This window comes from Salvelinus namaycush, chromosome 11 (assembly GCF_016432855.1).
Source record: "Salvelinus namaycush isolate Seneca chromosome 11, SaNama_1.0, whole genome shotgun sequence".
In the NCBI taxonomy this organism is placed as follows: Eukaryota; Metazoa; Chordata; class Actinopteri; order Salmoniformes; family Salmonidae; genus Salvelinus; species Salvelinus namaycush.
This window is the reverse complement of record NC_052317.1, coordinates 32,956,923-32,982,165: the sequence shown is the minus strand read 5'-3', so window position 1 is coordinate 32,982,165 and position 25,243 is coordinate 32,956,923. Positions and strand designations below refer to the sequence as shown.

At 44.3% G+C, this 25,243-nt stretch overlaps 1 protein-coding gene across 3 annotated transcripts; it reads left to right on the top strand.

Moving 5' to 3' along the window:
* Window positions 1–1,303: 1,303 nt before the first annotated feature.
* LOC120056035 (SUN domain-containing ossification factor-like) lies at window positions 1,304–25,243 on the top strand. 3 transcript variants are annotated; one of them, XM_039004171.1, is made up of 22 exons: window positions 1,304–1,552; window positions 10,942–11,035; window positions 11,188–11,355; window positions 11,710–12,215; window positions 12,534–12,675; window positions 12,843–12,954; window positions 13,028–13,152; window positions 13,265–13,332; window positions 13,728–13,835; window positions 14,154–14,259; window positions 14,673–14,693; window positions 15,613–15,668; window positions 18,035–18,117; window positions 18,886–18,951; window positions 19,175–19,316; window positions 19,663–21,009; window positions 21,168–21,255; window positions 21,589–21,693; window positions 21,948–22,096; window positions 22,740–22,831; window positions 23,386–23,441; window positions 23,616–25,243. In XM_039004171.1, the coding sequence occupies exons 1-22, from the start codon at window positions 1,491–1,493 to the stop codon at window positions 24,036–24,038; spliced, it is 4,119 nt and encodes a 1,372-aa protein (XP_038860099.1). In that variant the 5' UTR covers window positions 1,304–1,490; the 3' UTR covers window positions 24,039–25,243. The 3 variants fall into 3 exon arrangements, with proteins under 3 accessions (XP_038860099.1, XP_038860097.1, XP_038860100.1); XM_039004169.1 differs by having other exon boundaries at window positions 10,933–11,035; XM_039004172.1 differs by lacking the exon at window positions 14,673–14,693 and having other exon boundaries at window positions 10,933–11,035.

Below are 25,243 nucleotides of genomic sequence, written 5' to 3'. Positions count from 1 at the left end.
GTGACTACCTCATGAAGCTGGTTGAGAGAATGCCAAGAGTGTGCAAAGCTGTCATCAAAGCACAGGGTGGCTACCTTGAATAATCTCTAATATAAAATATTTGATTTGTTTAACACTTTTTTGGTTCCTACATGATTCCATATCTGTAATTTCATAGTGTTGATGTCTTCACTATTATTCTACAATGTAGAAAATAGTAAAAATAAATAAAACCCTGGAATGAGTAGGTGTGTCCAAACTTTTGACTGGTACTGTACATGGAGAGCTAACATTAATAATATGCACGTCAATCTCTCTTGGTTTAAAGTAGAGGAGAGATTGACTTCATCACTACTTGTTTTTGTGAGAAGTATTGACATGTTGAATGCACCGAGCTGTCTGTTTAAACTACTAACACACAGCTCAGACACCCATGCATACCCCACAAGACATGCTACCGGAGTTCTCTTCACAGTCTCCGAGTCCAGAACAGACTATTGGAGGCACACAGTACTACATAGAGCCATGACTACATGGACATCTATTCCACATCAAGTAACCCATGCAAGCAGTAAAATCTGATTGAAAAAAATAGATAAAAATACACCTTATGGAACAGCGGGACTGTGAAGAGACACACACACGGGCACAAACACACGCACACACACACACTCATGATAAAATACACATTATACACACGTACACATGGGTTTTGTGTTGTAGATAATGTGGTAGTAGAGTAGTGGCTGGCCCGAGGGCACACAGTTAAGGTGTTGTGAAATGTATTGTAATGTTTTTAAAGTTAACTGCCTTCATTTTGCTGGAACCCAGGAAGCGTGGGGATCCTTAATAAATACAAACACAAACTCTTTAAAAAAAGCTCAAATCAAATCAAATTGTATTTGTCACATGCACTGAATACAACAGGTGTAGGTAGACCTTACAGTGGAATGCTTACTTACAAGCTCTTTCCCAAAGATGCAGAGTTAAATGGATGCACAAGAAGGAAGCTATACAAGGAGTATATAGAAAGAATACTTCCAACTCATCAATTAGTAATTTGCCAATTTCCTGTAAAGGTCCATTCCCCTATCTAGTACTCAACAACAAAATGTTTTTTTAACTGTCACATTTTACACTCATTTGTATCATAGTTCATAATCATAGAATGGGAATTTGACAGCGACACACTGGTACACCACATTTTTTAAACACCTCTACGAACTTTACTGCGCAACAGCGTTGCTGCGTTTTCATTGGACAGAACCGGGGACGCAGCGGATGACACAGCTATCGCGTTAAAGGAACGCAAGGTCTCCAGCTCCAGTGGATTTGACAGGAGCCAACAGTTCAACACAACACCACTTTCAGGAAACTAGAAGTTAGGTGTCGGACCTGTAACTTGTAGAAGTTAGACATATTCACGTTGAGTTAAAACATACAACTGTTGAATAACGACAGTATTGATACATGTGTAGGTAGACGGCGATAATGTTGGACCCTGCGGGAGGATGATGAAGAAGAGATTGTGGCGAGTTGTGTCAGCGTGCCTACTTGTGTTATTACTGTGTTGGTAAGTTAACGTTAGCTCTACGGTACTTTTATTTTCATAACAAGGAATGTGTTTTACCTCACTAACTAACTATGTACGTTAGCCAAAACATGTTGGAAGAGATGCTACATTAACGAGAACTACGGCAAGTATAGCGTTAACTAGCTTACTAGCCAGGTTAGCTAGCTAGTTAAGTTATCTGCTAACGTAGCTCAGAGTTGTTAGATAGCGAACGTTAGCCAGCTAGCTAGTGTTCGCCAGTAGCGTTGGCTAGCTCAGACAAATGCAGTTTGTATTTTAACAATTCACATCGTTATGCCTCAGCCTGCCTCGATCACCAGAAAGTGAAGTATAGGACCCTAATAGTAACTTAACTAGCTACATAAACAATATCTCTATCATACTGAATAGGGTAGGTTAAATAACACACTATTGCCGAGTTATTGCACGGCCTGTATTGATTTCTAATATGTTCTGTGAGTCACATAATACATTTTACCCTCACCTGATAGTCAAGGATTTGACTCTTCAGCTCTTGAAGGGATTACAGCCTATTTAGTCACTCAGCTAGCAGGCTCGCTGCTTTTAGGTCCTGACCCCTGGCTGTAAATCCTTCATCACCAAAGTTCTAGGATAGGCTTAATGGAGAAGAATGCACCTGGTTTACTGTAACGGCACACATTAATGCTGCATTGATGCTCAGACAGATTCCAATAGCTTGAAGTCCTTTCGAGGAAAGTGATGCCTTATGAACCAGTTGCTTCTTGGCCCTTACATTTTTGAAAGTGTATCACTAGTCCGGCTCAGCGAGATGATGTTGCATGCACAAAGTAAACACAGTAGTGCAGGGATTGACATTAAGGTCTGAAAGGCACTCGGCCATGGCATTTGGGCAAGTGAGGAGTATTTTTGGGTTGCCAGAAAATTATCACTTGCCCGAAAAGTAGGCTAGCTATTTACACCTACACACAGGACGAACTAGACATAGCAGACTACTGGAATTATTTGTATATTGGTTGTTATCAGTAAAAACAAAACGGCAATAAGGCAACCCTTCATTTCCACAACTAAGAGTGTTGAAGCGCAAGGCTAAACTTGTGTTATTTTGTTCCCATAGCTATCAAGTTGTAGAAGTGTGAAGTGCACATGCACAGATACTGTGTGAGAGTAGTCTTGCATCGTGCTCATTTGCGGTGCTGCTCGTTGCAACGTCATCTCGCTGAGTTTACTTTTACATGTACCTGGCCTAGGCTGTAATTTTGCCCACGCAGTAGTGGAAACTCATTAATGAGCTAAGCATCTGGAAAGTACCTAGTTAGGTGCAATGTGATGTGTAAACCTCCCCCTGAACTTTGTACTGCTATGATATGACATGTTGATGGCTATCTCCTTCCTCAGACTGCAGTGTTGGAGGCTACCCCTCCTTTATTCTACTCAGGCCTGAAGGAGTATTATTGACAGTCTGGATGCAAATCTAACTTTCTCAATGTACCAATAATCTGCCCTTTATCCTGAAGTGTGCACTTGTTCACTTCCCTTCAAGGATTCAAGAGGGGAGAGTCCACTTCAGGCGGAGGGTGTGTTTATGCTCAGGGGAGAGTGCTCAGTCACAATCACACCTTGGGTGTATCACTGTAAATGAGTCATAGAATGTGCCAGTTAGGCTGCTACTCCCTTATCTTGTTACTCATAGTTTATCACTATAATTAGTATGTGTCGTTAGAGGGAATTGAGCCAAAATCTGCCATCTAGCACTGGTCCCTGTATTCACATGATCATATTATGTCCGCCTAAATTTTATTCTTGTTTAAACGACCGGTAGTACTTCTGGGCTAGGGCGATATACCATTTATACCGTATACCGATGGTATGATTTTCAATACCGTTTTTTTGGGGGGGGGGGGGTGCGTGCTACGTCACAGCTTGTAATAAACTATAAGTAAAAACTGCAATATCTAACTTTTTTGGAGACCAGACCAAATTCACATAGAATTCTGAGTTATAGATGTGTCATTCTCATTGAAAGCAAGTATAAGAAGCTGTAGATCTGTTCTATGTGCACGATTTCTTTGCTTCCCATTCTTAAGTTTTGGTTTTGTGTCTTTTATTTTGGGATTGTATGCCAGCATTAAACATCTGAAAATACAACATTTTTGGTGATTGAAAATATATTTCACAGTGGTGGAATGAGTAGGTGTTTCCAAACTTTTGACTAGTACTGTGTATATACAGTACCAGTCAAAAGTTTGGACACACCTACTTATTCCAGTTTTTTTTTCTTTTTTTTTTTTTTTCCCCCCCTATTTTCTAAATTGTAGAATAATAGTGAAGACATCAAAACTATGAAATAACACATTTGGAATCATGTAGTAACCAAACAAGTGTTAAAATCAAAATATATTTTATATTTGAGATTCTTTAAAGTAGCCACCCTTGGCCTTGATGACAGCTTTGCACACTCTTGGCATTCTCTCAACCAACTTCATGAGGTAGTTATCTGGAATGCATTTCAATTAACAGGTGTGCCTTGTTAATTTGTGGAATTTCTTTCCTTAATGCGTTTGAGCCAATCCATTGTTTTGTGACAAGGTAGGAGTGGTATACAGAAGATTTGGTAATTTTTTTTTCTCAAATAAGCAAAGAGAAATGACAGTCCATCATTACTTTAAGACATGAAGGTCAGTCAATCTGGAAAATTTCAAGAACTTTGAAAGTTTCTTCAAGTGCAGTCGCAAAAGCCATCAAGCACTATGATGAAACTGGCTCTCACAAGGACCGCCACAGGAAAGGAAGACCCAGAGTTACCTTTGCTGCAGAGGATACGTTCATTAGAGTTAACTGCATCTCAGATTGCAGCCCAAATAAATGCTTCACAGAGTTCAAGTAATGAGACACATCTCAACAGGTTCGGTGAATCAGGCCTTCATGCACGAATTTCTGCAAAGAAACCACTACTAGAGGACACCAATATGAAGAAGAGAATTATGGGCAATGGACATTAGACCGGTGGAAATCTGTCCTTTGGTCTGATGAGTCCAAATTTGAGATTTTTGTTTCCAACCACCATGTCTTTGTGAGATGCAGAGTAGGTGATCAAATCAAATTTTATTTGTCACATACACATGGTTAGCAGATGTTAATGCGAGTGTAGCGAAATGCTTGTGCTTCTAGTTCCGACAATGCAGTAATAACCAACAAGTAATATAACCTAACAATTCCACAACTACTACCTTATACACACAAGTGTAAAGGGATAAAGAATATGTACATAAAGATATATGAATGAGTGATGGTACAGAACGGCATAGGCAAGATGCAGTAGATGGTATAGAGTACAGTATATACATATGAGATGCGTAATGTAGGGTATATAAACATAAAGTGGCATAGTTTAAAGTGGCTAGTGATACATGTATTACATAAAGATGGCAAGATGCAGTAGATGATATAGAGTACAGTATATACATATGAGATGAGTAATGTAGGGTATGTAAACATTATATTAAGTGGCATTGTTTAAAGTGGCTAGTGATACATTTTTACATAATTTCCATAAATTCCCATTATTAAAGTGGCTGGAGTTGAGTCAGTATGTTGGCAGCGGCCACTAAATGTTAGTGGTGGCTGTTTAACAGTCTGATGGCCTTGAGATAGAAGCTGTTTTTCAGTCTCTCGGTCCCTGCTTTGATGCACCTGTACTGACATCGCCTTCTGGATGATAGCGGGGTGAACAGGCAGTGGCTCGGGTGGTTGTTGTCCTTGATGATCTTTATGGCCTTCCTGTGACATCGGGTGGTGTAGGTGTCCTGGAGGGCAGGTAGTTTGCCCCCGGTGATGCGTTGTGCAGACCTTACTACCCTCTGGAGAGCCTTACGGTTGTGGGCGGAGCAGTTGCCGTACCAGGCGGTGATACAGCCCGACAGGATGCTCTCCGAATTTCTTCAGCCTCCTGAGGTTGAAGAGGCGCTGCTGCGCCTTCTTCACAACGCTGTCTGTGTGGGTGGACCAATTCAGTTTGTCTGTGATGTGTACACCGAGGAACTTAAAACTTACTACCCTCTCCACTACTGTCCTGTCGATGTGGATAGGGGGGTGCTCCCTCTGCTGTTTCCTGAAGTCCACAATCATCTCCTTTGTTTTGTTGACGTTGAGTGTGAGGTTATTTTCCTGACACCACACTCCGAGGGCCCTCACCTCCTCCCTGTAGGCCGTCTCGTCGTTGTTGGTAATCAAGCCTACCACTGTAGTGTCGTCCGCAAACTTGATGATTGAGTTGGAGGCGTGCATGGCCACGCAGTCGTGGGTGAACAGGGAGTACAGGAGAGGGCTCAGAACGCACCCTTGTGGGGCCCCAGTGTTGAGGATCAGCGGGGTGGAGATGTTGTTACCTACCCTCACCACCTGGGGGCGGCCCGTCAGGAAGTCCTGTACCCAGTTGCACAGGGCGGGGTCGAGACCCAGGGTCTCGAGCTTGATGACGAGTTTGTAGGGTACTATGGTGTTAAATGCTGAGCTGTAGTCGATGAACAGCATTCTCACATAGGTATTCCTCTTGTCCAGATGGGTTAGGGCAGTGTGGTTGTGATTGCGTCGTCTGTGGACCTATTGGGTCGGTAAGTGGGTCTAGGGTGTCAGGCAGGGTGGAGGTGATATGGTCCTTGACTAGTCTCTCAAAGCACTTCATGATGACGGAAGTGAGTGCTACGGGGCGGTAGTCGTTTAGCCAAGTTACCTTAGCTTTCTTGGGAACAGGAACAATGGTGGCCCTCTTGAAGCATGTGGGAACAGCAGACTGGGATAAGGATTGATTGAATATGTCTGTAAAAAAACAGCCGGCTGGTCTGCGCATGCTCTGAGGACGCGGCTGGGAATGCCGTCTGGGCCTGCAGCCTTGCGAGGGTTAACACGTTTAAATGTTTTACTCACCTCGGCTGCAGTGAAGGAGAGCCCGCAGGTTTTGGTAGCGGGCCGTGTCAGTGGCACTGTATTGTCCTCAAAGCGAGCAAAAAAGTTATTCAGTCTGTCTGGGAGCAAGTCCTCCTGGTCCCCGACGGGGCTGGTTTTCTTTTTGTAATCCGTGATTGACTGTAGACCCTGCCACATACCTCTTGTGTCTGAGCTGTTGAAATACGACTACTTTGTCTCTATACTGGCACTTAGCTTGTTTGATTGCCTTGCGGAGGGAATAGCTACACTGTTTGTATTCGGTCATGTTTCCGGTCACCTTGCCCTGGTTAAAAGCAGTGGTTCGCGCTTTCAGTTTCATGCGAATGCTGCCATCAATCCACGGTTTCTGGTTTGGGAATGTTTTAATCGTTGCTGTGGGTATTACGTCGCTGATGCACTTTCTAATGAACTCGCTCACCGAATCAGCGTATTCGTCAATGTTGTTGTTGGACGCAATCCGGAACATATCCCAATCCACGTGATCGAAGCAGTCTTGAAGCGTGGAATCAGATTGGTCGGACCAGCGTTGAACAGACCTGAGCGCTGGAGTGTAGCGAAACTTGTGGTTCTAGTTCCGACGGTGCAGCAATATCTAACAAGTAATCTAACAATTCCACAACAACTATCTAATACACACAAATCTAAGTAAAGGAATGGAATAAGAATATACAGTGCCTTGCAAAAGTATTCACCCTCTTGGCGTTTTTCCTATTTTGTTTCATTACGACCTGTAATTTAAATGGATTTTTTTTGTTTTTCATGTAATGGATATACACAAAATAGTCCAAATTGATGAAGTGAAATGAAAAAAAGAACTGAAAAGTGGTGCGTTTTTATCTATTCACCCCCTTTGCTATGAATCCTCTAAATAAGATCTGGTGCAACTAATTACCTTCAGAAGTCACATAGATTGCACACAGTGGACTTTATTTAACTAAGTGTCACATGATCTGTCACATGATCTCAGTATATATACACCTGTTCTGAAAGGCGCCATAGTCTGCAACATCATTAAGAAATGGGCACCACCAAGCAATTGGCACCATGAAGACCAAGGAGCTCTCCAAACAGGTCAGGGAAAAAGTTGTGGAGAAGTACAGATCAGGGTTGGGGTATAAAAAAAAATATCACAAACTTTGAACATCCCACGGAGCACCATTTAAATCCATTATAAAAACTTTGAAAGAATATGGCACCACAACAAACTTGCCAAGAGAGGGCTGCCCACCAAAACTCACTGGCCAGGCAAGGAGGGCATTAATCAGAGAGGCAACAAAGAGACCAAAGATACCCCTGAAGGAGCTGCAAAGCTCCACAGCGGAGATTGGAATATCTGTCCACAGGACCACTTTTAAGTCGTACACTCCTCAGAGTTGGGCTTTACGGAAGAGTGTCCAGAAAAAAGACATTGCTTAAATAAAAAAAATAAGTAAACACGTTTGGTGTTTGCCAAAAGGCATGTGGGAGACTCCTCAAACATATGGAAGAAGGTACTCTGTTCAGATGAGACTAAAATTGAGCTTTTTGGCCATCAAGGAAAACGCTGTCTGGCGGAAACCCAACACCTCTCAACACCTTTCATGTATCTTGGCATGTTCTCCACCAGTCTTTCACATTGATGTTGGGTGCCTTTATGCCACTCCTGGTGCAAAAATTCAAGTAGCTCAGCTTTGTTTGATGGCTTGTGACCATCCATTTTCCTCTTGATCACATTCCAGACGTTTTCAATGGGGTTCAGGTCTGGAGATTGGGCTGGCCATGACAGGGTCTTGATCTGGTGGTCCTCCATCCACACCTTGATTGACCTGGCTGTGTGGCATGGAGCATTGTCCTGCTGGAAAAACCAATCCTCAGAGTTGTGGAACATTGTCAGAACAGAAGGAAGCAAGTTTTCTTCCAGGACAACCTTGTACGTGGCTTGATTCATGCGTCCTTCACAAAAACAAATCTGCCCCATTCCAGCCTTGCTGGACACTGATTTGTAGGCCTCTCCAGGTATTGCACCAACTGTGAAATTTGGTGGAGGAACGGTGATGACCTGGGGTGCTTCAGCAAGGCTGGTATCAGGCTTATTCCACCAAATACTTATTTCTGAACTCTTCCTAAGTTAAAACATTTAGTATTGTGTTTAAAAATGTTTATGAACTTATTTTCTTTGCATTATTCGAGGTCTGACAACACTGCATCTTTTTTGTTATTTTGACCAGTTGTCATTTTCTGCAAATAAATGCTTTAAATTACAATATTTTTATTTGGAATTTGGGGAAAATGTTGTCAGTGGGTTATAGAATAAAATAAAAATGTTCATTTTACCCAAACACGTACCAATAAATAGTAAAACCAGAGAAACTGATAATTTTGCAGTGGTCTCTTAATTATTTCCAGAGCTGTATGTGGATGAGCAATGACCGAGCGGCATAGGCAAGATGGTATACAATACAGTATATACATATGAGATGAGTAATGCAAGATATGTAAACATTTATTCAAGTGGCATTATTAAAGTGACTAGTGATCCATTTATTAAAGTGGCCAATGATTTCAAGTCTGTATGTAGGCAGTAGCCTCACTGTGTTAGTGAGGGCTGTTTAACCGTCTGATGGCCTTGAGATAGAAGCTATTTATCAGTCTCTCGGTACCAGCTTTGATGCACCTGTACTGACCTCGCCTTCTGGATGGTAGCGGGGTGAACAGGCAGTGGTTGTTGTCCTTGATGATCTTTTTGGCCTTCCTGTGACATCGGGTGCTGTAGGTGTCCTGGAGGGCAGGTATTTTGCCTGCGGTGATGCGTTGTGCAGACCGCACCACACTCTGGAGAGCCCTGCGGTTATGGGCGGTGCAGTTGCCGTACCAGGCGGTGATGCAGCCCGACAGGATGCTCTCAAATGTGTATCTGTAAAAGTTTGAGGGTTTTTGGTGACAAGCCAAATTTCTTCAGCCTCCTGAGGTTGAAGAGGCGCTGTTGTGCCCTCTTTACCACACTGTCTGTGTGGGTAGACCATTTCAGTTTGTGATGTGTACGCCGAGGAACTTAAAACTTTCCACCTTCTCCACTGCTGCCCCATCGATTTGGATAGGGGGGTGCTCCCTCTGCTATTTCCTGAAGTCCACGATCATCTCCTTTGTTTTGTTGACGTTGAGTGAACGGTTGTTTTCCTGACACCGCACTCCAAGTGCCCTCACCTCCTCCCTATAGGCGGTCTTGTCGTTCTTGGTAATCAAGCCTACTACTGTTGTCGTCTGCAAACTTTCTGATTGAGTTGGAGGTGTGCATGGCCACGCGGTCGTGGGTGAACAGGGAGTACAGGAGGGGGCTGAGCAGCAGTGAATGAGTAGGTGTGTCCAAACTTGACTTGTACTTTATATCATTTTTTATTCTATTTTTTATAGCGCCCCTTGTGTGCACTTCCGGTAATACCATATACCCTGGTATGGTACAGAAACGGTATGAAAATCTGGATACCGCCCAACCCTAAGTACTACTACTCATTCTAACTACAACTCATAATTAAAATTCCTCAGACTTGTAGGTATGCTAGGCTTATGGTTTTGATTAAATTTTTCTGCAGTATATTTGGCAAGTAGGCCTACTTTTGCTTTACTGCCTAGTTTCTTTCTACTGCCTATTGTTAAAGTGGCCACACACTCTAATACATAATTTGTCGTCCAATGAAACCACCATGGCTCCTTAGAGGTTACATTAAGGCTGTTGGATCTGAATTAAAAGTTAAATTAACACCCTACAACTTATATTATTTGTGTCTTACCAGACTCCAGTGGCCAAGCACAGTAGACTACTTACCCTATAAATCTCACTGCTAGACAAGGCCACGTTAGTGGTGCAGCTGTTTGACACTGCAGCTTAACACAATGACCTCTGTCCCCAGTAGAAATGTGACATTGTTGTGAGTGGAACTATTTAAAGCCTTGTCATGACCGGTGATCTCTGTTGTTCCGTGCCAAGATTCACAAGACAGCTGTGACATTGACTTGTCCATTTCCCTGACACACTGTCAGACTGTCAGCAGACAGTGGCATGTGTTTTTTATTTTCCCTGTGCAGCCACATGGCATACGGTTTTGACTTTGACCTCCCACCTCCAGCCTGGCCTGCCCCCCACAGTGATGAGAGACACACTGTCAGCCAGCTAGTCGTTCCAATCTCGCCTCTTTCAGCTCTGAAACTGCTGGGCAGCAGCTCCCTCTTTGATTATCACTCATTCATTGATTCTTTGAAATAAAGTTGTTTTCCTTCTGGTCTAGGCTTGTACTTGTTGGAACGGTAAACATAGTGACACTAGGTTACAGTATATTTCCACACCTTAATAGCATTAGGGTCGATTTCATCTAAATTCAGGAAGTAAACTGAAATTCCAATTCCACTATTCCCATTGCTCTCACTCTCACTCTGCGGCCCCCATGCCTAAATCAATAACACTGATGTCTTCTCCTATGTTATCTCAGGCACCCCACTAAATATGTTAGCTGCACAGAGCAACCCCCAGAGGCTCAGACCCAGCGTCTGAAGGAAGATCCTGTTGACAGGTCCCATCACAAGGTACATCACCTGCTTCACCTGTTTGGACCATACGTTTCTATCATGCCTTTTGTTACATACCTAGTATAACATATCAACAACTCTCTTGTTGATATGATACCTGTTTCTTTAATGTTGGATACGACAACTAATGTTTACTTACGGTCCGTCAGGGTGTTGTTCAGTTAGAGGATGGCTGGGGGTCCCAGTATGTCCAGCACCTATCTGAAGAGGAGGTGCTGCCAGAGGGAGAGGAGGTGGAGACACAGCAGCAGGGCCTAGCAGAGGAGGAGGGGGCGGGGACTCCAGGCACTGAGGTGGAGAACAAGGAGCATGTACAGGTATTTGTGTTTTGGTTATGTTTTTATTTGGATCCCCGTTTTGCTGTTAGAATTGCGATCTACTCTTCCTGGGGTCCAAAAGGCACAGGTACTGCAGTGATGAATCATAAGAAGTAGACCTGAAGAACTCCACTCTGGCTTTCTTACTGTATGTGAAGCAGATGTCTATTTCTTTAGTTCAAGACCAGATTGAGACTTGCATGCCATCCACCAGACTTATTGACCAAACCTATTGATTGTTCCTGAAATCTTTGTATCATAAAACACATACTGCACAGGCAGGTGGATGGTTGTCATGGACCATCAATATTAAGTTCTGTCTTTTACTGACAGTGCAGTGATAATGTTTTCCAGACGTTGGACCTGGACGATTCTGAGAAGGAGCCAGAGACGGCAGAACCAGAGGCCGAGCCAGAGACGGCAGAACCAGAGGCCGAGCCAGAGACGGCAGAACCAGAGGCCGAGCCAGAGACGGCAGAACCAGAGGCCGAGCCAGAGACGGCAGAACCAGAGGCCGAGCCAGAGACGGCAGAACCAGAGGCCGAGCCAGAGACGGCAGAACCAGAGGCCGAGCATCCACCTCCAGAGGCCGTTGTCACCCAAGAGCTGCAGCCAACCCCCACCTCTGACCTATTCCATCCATCCTCTGCCCCTGCCCTCAACCCCGTCACTGAAGACCCCTCCATGCCCCATGGCTCATCCTCTAGTGTACCAGAGGATACTTTGTCTGATGTCCCTGTATCGGAATTCAGCGATACTGATCTTGCCACAGACGACTGTGAAGCTGGAGAAACCAACCCCTTTGATGAATCCTGGACCTGCGTGAGTAGCGGCTCCAAGATCCAGGACCAGAGTCCCAGGTATTGTGACTTGGAATGTAGAATGTACATCTCGCAAATCTTTTCCTGAAACGCTTATTTTCAAGTCTTGTGAAAGCAAAATGTATTTTGTAGAATTCTCACAAACGGTCCAGGAAACCAAACCAGGGAATTGAATCTCATATGTGAAAACGCCCTAACCTTACCTGAGGCCTGAACTTGTGTTAGCTCCTAGCGAGCTAATGGCTTTAGCACAAATGGCTAACACAGTCAAGTGGCGCACAGGAGGCTCAGGTTTGACCCCAGTTGCTTTTACCAGTGTTTGAATGTAGGCTCTCTTTCTATTGTCTCGCTCTATAGTCTTCCTGTTGTCCTGGAGAAACTTAACAATGCTCAAGGAAAAGGCACCAAGACCGACATAGACCCCCCCCCGGCCCAGGCAGGTCAGGCCTCAGTGGGACTGGCTCAGGGGGCCAACACCTCCCACATGCTGAAAGAACCGGTAGAGATACACCAACATTTGTTGCATAGAAATAATGTTTTCTGATGCTTATAGTCCCAAAAGTGCAAACTCCAAGCTTAATTAAGCCCACTTTAAATGCTTGAGTATATGATGATTGAAGTAAGTATTTGAACCAGGTCTGATGTACTGTTGACTGCTGTTGCCAGGGCTTGAGCTCACGCATCGCTACGGAGAAGGATCCTAATGTGGCAACCAAGGATGCGGAGGACATCCCCACCTTTGACGAGTGGAAGAAGAAAATTATGGAGAAGGAGAAGAGTAAGATAGATGGTGTTCCTGTTTCACACACTCACTCACTGGTTTTGATTTAAAACGGTATCTCTCTTCATAGCTCTGGCCACTCACATCTCCACCAACGGCGGCTCCCACGCTGTAAAGAAGGTGCAGAAGAACTTCAACAACTATGCCTCGGTGGAGTGTGGGGCCAAGATCCTGGGTTCTAACCCAGAGGCCAAGGTATCTATTTCAAACTGTCACCCCCCCAAACCCATCTATATATTCAGTTGATACAACTGATTTTAATAGCTAGCTTTGCATATTTTGATGGAAGGATCTTGTTTTCTGTCAGAGTACTTCAGCCATATTAATGGAGAGCATGGATCATTACATGTTAAACCCCTGCAGCAACAAGATCTGGTGAGTGTGTGCGTGCGTTTGGAGATCCCTGTGTGTTAATGTGTACATGTGTTTCTGTCTCTCAAATATGGCTTATGTCCTTATTCTTCCTCTAAAACCTCCCTGCTCTTATTCCCTTTATAAGCACAGGTAGAACAACAACCGCTCACTATCTACTGAATCCTCTCTCTCGCCCCTCCTCTCTCTCGCCCCTTCTCTCGCTCTCTCTCGCCCCTTCTCTCTCTCTCTCTCTCTCTCGCCCCTTCTCTCTCTCTCTCTCTCTCTCTCTCTCTCTCGCCCCTTCTCTCTCTCTCTCGCCCCTTCTCTCTCTCTCTCTCTCGCCCCTTCTCTCTCTCTCTCGCCCCTTCTCTCTCTCACCCCTTCTCTCTCTCTTTCTTGCCCCTACTCTCTCTCAGGTTCATCATCGAGCTGTGCGATCCCATCCAGGTGAAGCAGTTGGACATTGCTAACTTTGAGCTCTTCTCCTCCACACCCAAAGACTTCCTGGTCTCCATCAGTGACAGGTTTGATTTTTAGCCATAGATCTGGGGCATGTTCATTAAGGCACGCATAGAAAAATGTTTTAAACCATTTAAAAACTGAAATGAAAATGTGCTGTTATTGGACAAGTTCATATAGTCTCTCCCTGTTTCAGTCAGTTTTCTTATTTTTGGTGCTTTATGAACACAACCACAATGGGGATATCTTGATTTGATATCTTTCAAACTGTCATTTGATGCTGAACATCATACATGTTACTAAAATAGTCAGTACTACTGCACTAATAAGGATTGATCAATAGGTTGAATGATGTTGAGTGTTGTTGGATGATGCTCCCTCAGGTACCCGTCCAACAAGTGGGTGAAGCTGGGCACTTTTCATGCTCGGGAGGAGCGCACTGTTCAGAGTTTCCCTCTGGACGAGCATCTGTACGCCAAATATGTCAAGGTGTGTATGGCATTCTCCTGCACCTTCTGTTATCTACCCCCTCCTTTACTCCCATTCTAGTCATCCAGGTTTCTCTTGGGAAAGAGGTATTCTGACTTCAATGGAACTACTTGATTAATTACAAATAAAATCAAGACTACAGTAGCCCCCTCTTTACTCTGTTATGGCCCTCTCCTTCACAAGTGGGTCAAACTCAAATCCCGCTCTGGGCTGTTTGTGCTGGTCCTCTCATTTTAGAGTAATGTTTTACAACTGTACAAAACATTTGAGCCTTTCTCGTCTTTAAACTGATGCTTCTGTACCTCTTCTCTGAAGAGTGGAGCAGGAACCAGCATTCATCCATTGGTCCTATTTAAATGCATGTATGCTTCTTGTAATTACTTGTTTCTCTTCCTTTGTTTCTCCTGCTTCAGATGTTCACCAAGTACATAAAGGTTAGCCTATTTCTCTCTTAGAGGTGGTTGGTATGTGGAGGAGCATGTAGGGGGTTGGGGGGAAGGGCTTTGGTGTTACAATGCTAACAGTAGGAGAATCTTGCTAACTGATCAGCACCAGCATTCACTAGGCCAGGTAGCAAATACTCCTTCTATCTAGATAAAGCCACTGAACATATCTCTGTAATCATTATAATTCATCTAGTCATGTCAGTCAAATACCATGTCATTTTGACAGTAGAGATTTTGACTGTGGAGTAGCCCATTCTTTAAAGGGCAACTTCTCTGATAGAAAACCGCCTATGTGGCATCGATATGAGTCAGAAACATTTATTTTAGTGTCAAAGTTGACTACAAAGTGTAAATAGGATTACTTTTGTTCATTAAGTCTGTCTCGTCTATAACTGTATTTTGTAGGTGAGTTCGTCATGACTTACTTGAGGGTTGGGTTTTGAGTTCGACAATGCTCACTTGCCTTTTTCATCTTAGATTCATTCAGACTAATTTGAGGAAGGAATACTGACTTTGCTGCTATGGTGTCTCATGGGGGACAAACATCTAACTGTCACATCAAACCATATTCCCTTGACTGAAATCTTGACTTTTATTAATGAACAACAGAGAAACACATTTGGAATCGTTGCATTCAGTCTCTCTTTAAGTGTGTAGGGCAAGGCGGTTCATCACAGCTTCAACGTGTTCTATATATCTGTAATAGCTTGTCGCTGACCAGCCAGACAATCATCAATGTTAACAACAACTAACTTGAATTTGACTAACAATTTAACCGCTGGCCAAATCATAGCATTGCCAAGTGTTCATATTGCAACATGATTATTATCACTGACAGTGTAGAACAGTCCCACCATGCACTGATGCCTGTCTCCTGGATGTAAATGACGTCTGTGTTTCATCGCAGGTGGAGCTGGTCTCTCACCATGGATCTGAACACTTCTGCCCCCTCAGTCTCATAAGGTAGGCAATGAATGGAAAAACTTTGAGTTAATGGAATTTTTACAGTCATTGAGAAACCCCCCCCCAGATAAGATAAAGATACATCAATTTACTGAATCAACAGGTATTTGTCATATTTGCCAATTCGGAAAGTATTCAGACCCCTCCACTTTTTCCACATTTTGTTACGTTACAGCCTTATTCTGAAATGGATCAAAAAAAAGAATACAGAACACAATACCCCATAATGACAAAGTGAAAACAGGTTTTTAGAACAGAAATACCTTATTTACATAAGTATTCAGACACTTTGCTATGAGACTCGAAATTGAGCTCAGGTGCATTCTGTTTCCATTGATCATCCTTGAGATGTTTCTACAACTTGATTGGAGTCCACCTGTGGTAAAGTCAATTGATTGGACATGATTTGGAAAGGCACACACCTGTCTATATAAGGTCCCACAGTTGACAGTGCATGTCAGAGCAAAAACCAAGCCATGAGGTTGAAGTATTTGTCCGTAGAGCTCCGAGACAGGATTGTGTTTCGGCACAGATCTGGGGAAGGGTACCAAAACATTTCTGCAGCATTGAAGACCCCAAGAACACAGTGGCCTCCATCATTCTCAAATGGAAGAAGTTTGGCCGCCCGGCCAAACTGATCAATCGGGGGAGAAGGTCCTTGGTCAGAGAGGTGACCAAGAACCCAATGGTCACTCTGACAGAGTTCCAGAGTTCCTCTGGAGAGATGGGAGAACCTTCCAGAAGGACAACCATCTCTGCAGCAATCCACCAATCAGGCCTTTATGGTAGAGTGGACAGACGGAAGCCGCTCCTCAATAAAAAGCACATGACAGCCCACTTGGAGTTTGCCAAAAGGCACCTAAATACTCTCAGACCATGAGAAACAAGATTTTCTGGTCTGAAGAAGCTAAGATTGAACTCTGTAGAGGAAACCTGGCACCATCACTACGGTGAAGCATGGTGGTGGCAGCATCATGCTGTGGGGATGTTTTTCAGCAGCAGGGACTGGGATACTAGTCAGGATCGAGGGAAAGAAGAACGGAGCAAAGTACAGAGAGAACCTTGATGAAAACCTGTTCCAGAGCGCTCAGGACCTCAGACTGGGGCATAGGTTCACCTTCCAACAGGACAATTATCCTAAGCACACAGCCAAGACAATGCAGGAGTGGCTTCGGGACAAGTCTCTGAATGTCCTTAAGTGGTCCAGCCAGATCCCGGACTTGAACCCGATCGAACATCTCTGGAGAGACCTGAAAATAGCTGTGCAGCGACACTCCCCATCCAACCTGACAGAGCTTAAGAGGATTTGCACAGAAGAATTGGAGAAACTCCCCAAATACAGGTGTACCAAGCTTGTAGCGTCATACCCAAGAAGACTCGAGGCTGTAATCACTGCCAGAGGTGCTACAACAAAGTACTGAGAAAGGGATCTGAATGCTTATGTAAATGTGATATAATTTTTTTAAATAGATTTTGCTAAAATGTAAAAAAGTGTTTTTTTGTCATTATGGGGTATTATGTGTAGATGAGGGGAAAAAAATATAATCCATTTTAGAATAAGGCTGTAACATAACAAATTGGAAAAAGTGAAGGGTCTGAATACTTTCTGAAGGCTCTGTATAATAGTGTACGAGTGTGAGGCGGCAGGTAGCCTTGTGGTTAGTGCTTTGGGCCAGTAACCAGAAGGTTGCTGGATCAAATCCCCGAGCTGACAAGGTAAAATTCTGTCGTTCTGCCCCTGAGCAAGGCAGTTAACACACTGTTCCCCGGGCGCCGAAGATGTGGATGTCGATTTATTAAGGTGGTTCAGAGGGGTTGGGTTAAATGCAGCAGACACATTTCAGTTGAATACATTCAGTTTGACAACTTTTCCTTTCCCCTGATAAGTTTACCCCATGTCGCCCATCACCAGTCTTGCATCTGGAGCTGCTAGTGTTGTACTGTTGAACTGATCTCTCTCTCTCTCTAAGCTGCCTTGTGTCAGGGGCACTGGGAGGCAGCTCTGGCGGTCAGAGTTTGCAGGACATTTTGTGTTCAAAAAGTAAAGCTAGCCACTCGCTTAACATGCTTTTTCTCCTACAGAGGCATTAATAGTGGTAAAACAAATAGACAGCTGGAACTTAATGTACTAAAGCCCACCACTAGGGACCATATGGGGCTCATTGTATTCTTGTGGGACTTAAACACACAATACATTTGTAGTATTTGCTAACTCTCAGTTTGATGTTAGTTTAAACATTTACATTACACTTTATTTTAGGATATCTTAGCTATCATTTGTTATGTTATTACTGGGCTCCTGGTGTATCTTTGTCTGCCCTCAGGTGGCTGCTAGACAGTATAACACGTCTTCCTTTCTGTTGAAGGGTTTTTGGAACGAGTATGGTGGAGGAGTATGAGGAGATCGCTGACCCCCTGGACAGACCAGACGACCAGGATGACGACCTCGGTGAGAGCCTCCTATTCTTCTGCACTATCTGAAATACTTGTCAATATTTTCTCAACCATCACGGTCATAAACATATAAATAAAATGTCTCTGGTCATACGTATCAGACAGTGAATGCATGATAAGATATGACGCATTCATCAATGTACATTAACATGTTACAAGTACACCGCAACATTTTCAACATCTAGGAGACTAGATGTAATATGTCAACAAAGTCCTGAAGTACTATTATACAGGTGTTAGGTTCCAAATATCAGAGTAAGAAATTGACGGACACTATGAAAGCTCTAACCAAGTTTATTCAAAGACATATTTCCACCAGTGGTAGTATATATATCCCAATTTGGGTGACATCCTCGTCTCTAAACATTACATCTCTATGCTAGGCAGGAAATTAAATGACGTGGGCAATAAACTGTTCCTTCTCCCTTAACGTGACCTGACCTCGACCCCCTTCCTCACTAATCCACATCTCTCCATCCTTATCAGTGCCTGCCACATTATCTTTCCTTCACTACAATACATTCCAAGCTTAACTACATCCAGCATAACCATTCCTCCTACAGACAACCATTCACTTCTGGTGTAAACCCTAGTCTATGGTACCCCTCATGTCTCTAGTAGAACTGAGGATTAACAATATTTAAAGTTTAGGAATCCCAACCCATCACAGGTTAATGTAATTTGTACCTCTCACCTTTGAACTGTTTGGATGTTGTTCCTGGTGAGTGTGATGTTATCTTTCCTGTGTGTGTGTGACCTTCAGATTATCCTCCTGGATACGTTCCTGTAGAGGACAAGGCTTCAAATGACCTCATAGGATCAGCCAAGGGTGAGTTACACACATACATCCAAATAAATATCCCATTACACCAGTCACACAACTATGGTTTCATCCTGCGTATAAGTGTCTTTGAGACTCACAGGGTTCCCACCCCTCTTAGTATTGAAAAAATTAGATCTGTCATACCTGAGTCTGTAAACCCTTTGTGACGTCTGTGGGGAGGGATTCAATGACTGGTATAAGTATTCACTCATGGGCTGTCTTGTTCCAGACGTCATTCTGAACATGGTGAACAACATTAAAGTCAACGTGCTGGGGGGAGGACCAGGTGAAGGGAACTTCTCAGGCCAGACAGTGAACCTGACTGTCGTTACATCATCTGACCCTGACACCACTACCACCCTCAGCCCAGTGTAAGTACCAGCCTACCAGTCATTTTTTTTCACTTAGTCTTTCACTTGATATAGATCTACAATATTGGCAGACATTTTGTCATTTAAACTGCTGAAGTGTTTATTTTTTAAAGTCTGACGGCAATGGTTTTTACCAGAGTATATTAGAAGTCAGCTAAATGTGATAGTTTGTGATTCCTTTTATAATGAATCACATTTCTGTCAGGGCCTGCAGGTTACCGTGCTTGGATGTGCATTATTGGTATTTTGTAGCTGTAATAGCTTACGTCCCTGTCTCTCTTTCTCTGTGTTTCTGTCTCTTCCTGTTTCTGTCTCTTTCTCTCCCTGTTTCTGTCTTTGTTCTCAGGCCTGACGCTGTAGAGGTGGAGCAGCCTGAAGTACTAGAGGACATTGATGTCACTACCACAGAGGAACCCAAACCAGAGCATGTAACTGAAGAGGAGCAGGTAGTCTCTCCTATAGAGGAGAAGGAGGAGGTCCAGTCTATAGTCACCATGCTGGAGGAGGAGGAGGATGGGAGGGAGAGAGAGGAGCACCGTTGCCCTGGCCATCGACAGCAAGAAAGCCTTGACTACTGTGGCCTATCTTCCTCCTCTTCTTGCTCCTGCTCAGCCTCCCTCCAGGAGTACCTCGTTCACCAGTGTTCCTTTCAGAGGAACTATACCAGCCAGGAGAGGAAACCAGAGGCTACTCCAGCTCCAGTCACCCCCACCACCCCGTCACAGCAGCTGCCCATCTCCTCCACGCCCACTCAGACACCCCAGCAGCCACACACTCAGGGGGAACAGGAGAGAGAGCCCAGCTCTGCCCATGGGGAGAGAGAAGCCAGGCCCACTGACATCCCACTACACCTTCCATGGGTTGAGACTGAGGCAGTGGGAGAGGTAGAGCCCAGTATGGAGCTGCCCCACCTAGAGCCCAGCCAGACCTCCACCCTGCCCAGACCCAGCTCCACCGACACCTCCAGCTCTGCCGCCAGGCCCACACCTGCCGTGGAGCCTCCACTCCACACCTCATCCAAAGACCTGCCTGGGCAGAAGCACCCCATCACTGGGGCAGAGAAAAGCCAGGAGGTGCAGCAGGAGGAGATCAGGCAGCCTCCCACTGTCGCCAGCTCCAGTGGCCCAGTGGAGCAGAGCTGGGGAACCCCTGTAGAGAGGCCCTGTCCGGAAGTCCAGCCTGTAGAACAAGACAACATCCCGGTCATCCACCAACCACATGTGTCTGATCCACTCCCCCCACCCCTCCTCACTACCTCCACCCCCACAGAGCAGCAGCAGCCTCCGGGATCCCCACCTAAACCAGCGGGTGCCGGCGGCGGCAACACTACTCCTGAGGAGCAGAACTCTGTCCCCGTCGTGGTCATGACGGAGCCTCCCTCGCACGGCCAGGGCCAGGCCGTGGCCACTGAAACCAAGGGGGAGGCGGAGCTTTTGGAGGACATCATCTTCACCCCGTCGCCCAATGGTAACGGGCAGCAGCTGCCTCGCCCCACCTCCTTCCAGCCCCCCTCTCCTTCCCCTTTAGACTTCTATGCAGAGCTCCACAACGCCACGGAGCAGGGGAACGGGAACCTGATGCACGGCTCCACCAGCCAGAAGGAGTCTGTGTTCATGAGGCTCAACAACCGCATCAAGGCCCTGGAGATGAACATGTCGCTGAGCGGACGCTACCTAGAGCAACTCAGCCAGAGGTACGGGGGCCTCAGGGATTCATGGATGGCCATTGGCTGAGCATTGAGCACCATCCTGCTGGTTTTATTAACTGTCAGATGTCAGACATATTGGAACTAGAGTTAGTCAATTGAAGGTTTAGATGGTGATCCTGATACTTCTGTGTGTTTTGTTGAAGGTACCGAAGGCAGATGGAAGAGATGCAGAGGGCTTTCAACCAAACCATCATCAAACTGCAGAACACATCCAGGATGGCAGAGGAGCAGGTGCGGAGGGGGACCTACAGTGTGTTTGTCTAGAACGTTACATACTGCATAGCCTATCTTAAGATGGAGTCTCAGGCGGGTATCGCACAGTTTTGGCCTTTAAATTATTTATTTTTTGAACCTTTATTTAACTAGGCAAGTCAGTTAACAAATTCTTATTTACAATGATGGCCTAGGAACAGTGGGTTAATTGCCTTGTTCAGGGGCAGAATGACAGATTTGGTCATCTAGTCACTCACAATTGCAGGGAGGGTATCATTTGCAATGTATGGGTATATGGCTTGTGAGAGTGTTTGTGATTGGTCAGCTCAAAAGTTTCCTTTGTCCCTATAGGACCAGAGACAGACAGAGTCCATCCATTCGTTGCAGGGCCAGCTGGAGGACGTCACACAGCTGGTGCTCAACCTGTCTGTCAGAGTCAGCCAGCTGCAGAGCCAGGTAGATACTACATCATTTCTACCCTATTGAATACAGCAGGTTTGGGGTCAATACATTTCAATTCAGTCAGTGGTAAGTAAACTAAAGACCTACTCCTCATTGCTTTTCAACAAGGAAGTTTGCCACCTGAATTGACATGGAATTGAACCCAACCCTGGAATGCAGCAGTAACATGTATTATATATTTCTTTTACACCCTTACCAATCACAGCACATGGCTGCAGTGTGCTAACTTGGCCCTGTCTCTGTTGTAGGTTTCAGACAGGCAGAGTTACCTCCTGCTGTGCCTGGTTTTGTGTTTGATCTTGGGCCTGCTGCTGTGTGTCCAGCAATGTCGCATGACTGCCATGCAGCCTCCCTCCACAGACCCTCCTATAACCTACAGCTACTGCTCCCCAGAGAGGTATCTACACTCATATCCTCTGTTATGTCCCACTAGGGGGAACACCAGGGGTTGTGATTATGTACTGCTTATGAATGGGTTACGAATGTGTTATGAAGTCCTTACATAGGTACCCTTCAATTGGTGTTACCACATCTCATCCAAGGGACACCACACACTCACCTGCACATTATTGTTGACATACATGAAGTGTCATCAGGAAGCTGTGTTTAAAGTAACTGTCCAGTGTTTCCAGGTTTCTATGAAATATGACCTATAATTAATTACAATATGAGTGAAATTGTTTTTCTTCCAAATGTTTTTTTATTAAGTATGTTAAAAAGCAGCTTTTCTGTGTTGGAATGGTATGGGCGTATACCGGTCATTAAAGATATTCACGCGAGTAGACCTCTGATTGGCCAGTGCAACATCCTCTGAGGAAATATCAAGCATTTTTTAAACGGTCTGTTTGAGATACATGTTTGAGGTGGGGTTTCTGAAGTGTTTTTTCCCCCTCCAATTTATGCTTTTGCCACATACGAGTATAGGATGAGTCAACAACATTATTTGGGTATGAGTTAACAATATGAACTTTTAAAAGTGAGATTTTCACTGGACAGTTACTTTAAGTCTGAGTCTAATTCATCCTGTCTCCTCCCTTCAGGCGTTTCTCTGAATATGAAGACATGAGCTTGAAGAGACGAGCCTCATATCCTCTCCTGCACTCTGATTCCTTTCAGTTACCTACCACTGAAGGCAAGTTTAATTATGACTGTATGTGTGTGGAGGAGTGTGTACTTCCTTCTGATTCCTCATTCTAAGGTTTAAGTTTGTGGTAGCCCATTCATAGACACTATCTACCTTAGTGGCTGTCTATTCATGAAGGTATCTTCTGGCCGGGGGAGTTTTGTTAAGAGCCCTGACACGCGGTCTTTAACCGATAACACGTATTGCTTGCGGTACGATTTTGGAAACACAATTTCTCACTGATATGAAAGATGCGTTCCTTATTAAAAGAAAGTATGTTAGGGTTCCACACAGCCATATTTCCATGTTACATCGCTTGTTTACGGAAGACAGAGGCGACCCCCTGTGCTCATTAGCTATCTAGCATGCTCGAACACCTGTGTGTTGGGATTGTAGTTTACCAGTAAGCGGTGTTTATAGCTGAGAACCCTTGGGATAAGGCAGAATGCCTTGGCTTCTCGAGAGCAAGGTTTGTGGTTGCTGTTTGGCTGATTTTATAATATTGTTTCACAATCAGTTTTTTTAAATATAATTTGCTTACTATTTTCACCTTGTGCTTGCAGGTGCAGAGTCACTGCAAACTGTTGAACCAATTAATTTTCCACCAGCTAATAAAAAGGTATGGATGGAACAGTGTCGCTATCTCAAGGAAATTCTCAACACTTTCTCACATATAAACTGTATCATGTATAACTGTATCATGAACATGATCTCTCCTCATCGCCAACCTCAACAAATAAAATCTCTCTCCTCAACCCTTCCACCCTCTGTCCCCAACACTTCTCTGCTGAAGAAACGCAGTAAGATGAAGACCGTGGAGACCCTGAAGTGCACTGCTTTCTGTGCTCCTTTGCTTGCTAACCGAGCACCCATATATGACGGCCGTGGCACCATGGACCCTCTACCCCGCACGGGGCATCTCAGCCACCCTGCCTTCAGGGACCCCCCGTCTGAGGGCAGCTCCGAGGGCTCCTCCCAGTCAGACGTGCCCTCCTTCTGCGGCCTCGCTGCTGCCTCCTGCACGCGCCTCTGTGATGGCCTACCCCCGCCCAGGAGCAGGGCAGAGAAGCGGGCGTTCAAGCCTGGGCGCGTGGATCTCCTGCAGGCCCTGCGGAGAGATGGGAGCGAAGCTACACCCACCATCCTCACCCTGCAGGACCTCATCGGGGGGGAAAAAGAGCTAGCTGCAGGGAGGCTGGGAGTGATGGCGCTCTGAGGTCCTGTCTGACACAGACTGCTCCTCCTTCAGACTCTGGAACACTCATCCTCTGAAAGGAGGGTTGTTGTTATCTCTGTATACATAGGAGACTTTAAGCTAGGACACAAATGAGACAATTCCTCTTCTTCCACCTCCTAACCAGCATGTTATGTTCTGTCCATGTTCTTTGGCAAACCTTTTGTTATGAGGTTAATAATGGCAACCTTAAAAGATAAGGTAACTTTTTTTTTTATACCAAATCTGTATTTTGGATGTAAATGGCATGTTCTAGAATAAAACATTAACAAAAGCTCAAAAAATCACCTAAATATGTCATTTTAGAAACTTTATCTGCAATGTTATATTTCATTTTGTGCGACTCAAGCAGTTTCCCCTATCCATCTATGCTTATTTTCCGTGCAGTCCGAGCATGCGCACCCAGAAAAGTATTATGGGCTACACGGAGAAGTATCGCTCGAGCTGCACAATATGAAATATAATGTTGCCAATAAAGTTTGGAGTGACAAAATGTAATGTGTACAACATCTAAAGACCTGCATCACTATAGTGAGTGTTGCCATTTCTAAAAGGATGTATTTGGGTGATTTTAGAGCTTTTGTTTTGCTTTATCCACACCCTGGCACTGCAGAATGAGCAGGAGGAAGTCTATCTCTGGTTGGGGTAAGTTTATCAAAAACAAGTGAAATCGCAAAAAGAATGTCTGGGCACTTCTATAACATCCCATTTACATTCAAAATACAGATTTGGTAAAAAAAAAGTAACTTCTCCTTTAAAGGTGCACAATGTAACAATCAAAACTACAAATAATAGCCAATGTCAATGTATGGCTAAAGGAATACAATTCCATGAGGAAAATCTAAGTTAGAATTTGCTTTTAACCGTGAGTTGCTGGTCTAGCCATGCTCAGTTCATAGAAACCGCAGGTTCTTCCTGTTTCAAGATTGGTTCTCATTTTCTGAAGTTGAAAACATTTTATTATATTAGGGATAAATGCCCCTATCTAAGCTATTTGACCACAGTAAAAGTCCAGCAACACCTGCTATGACCTAGTCTTTTGTTAAAACTTGTTTTGTAATTTATGGACTAGTGAGTAGATTGTACCATGGTTGGACACCTGAAATGTCATGCAAATGTCACTTAAATATAAATGGTTAATATATTTATCATATCATGAATAAATGCAGGTTGAGACTTTTCTACTA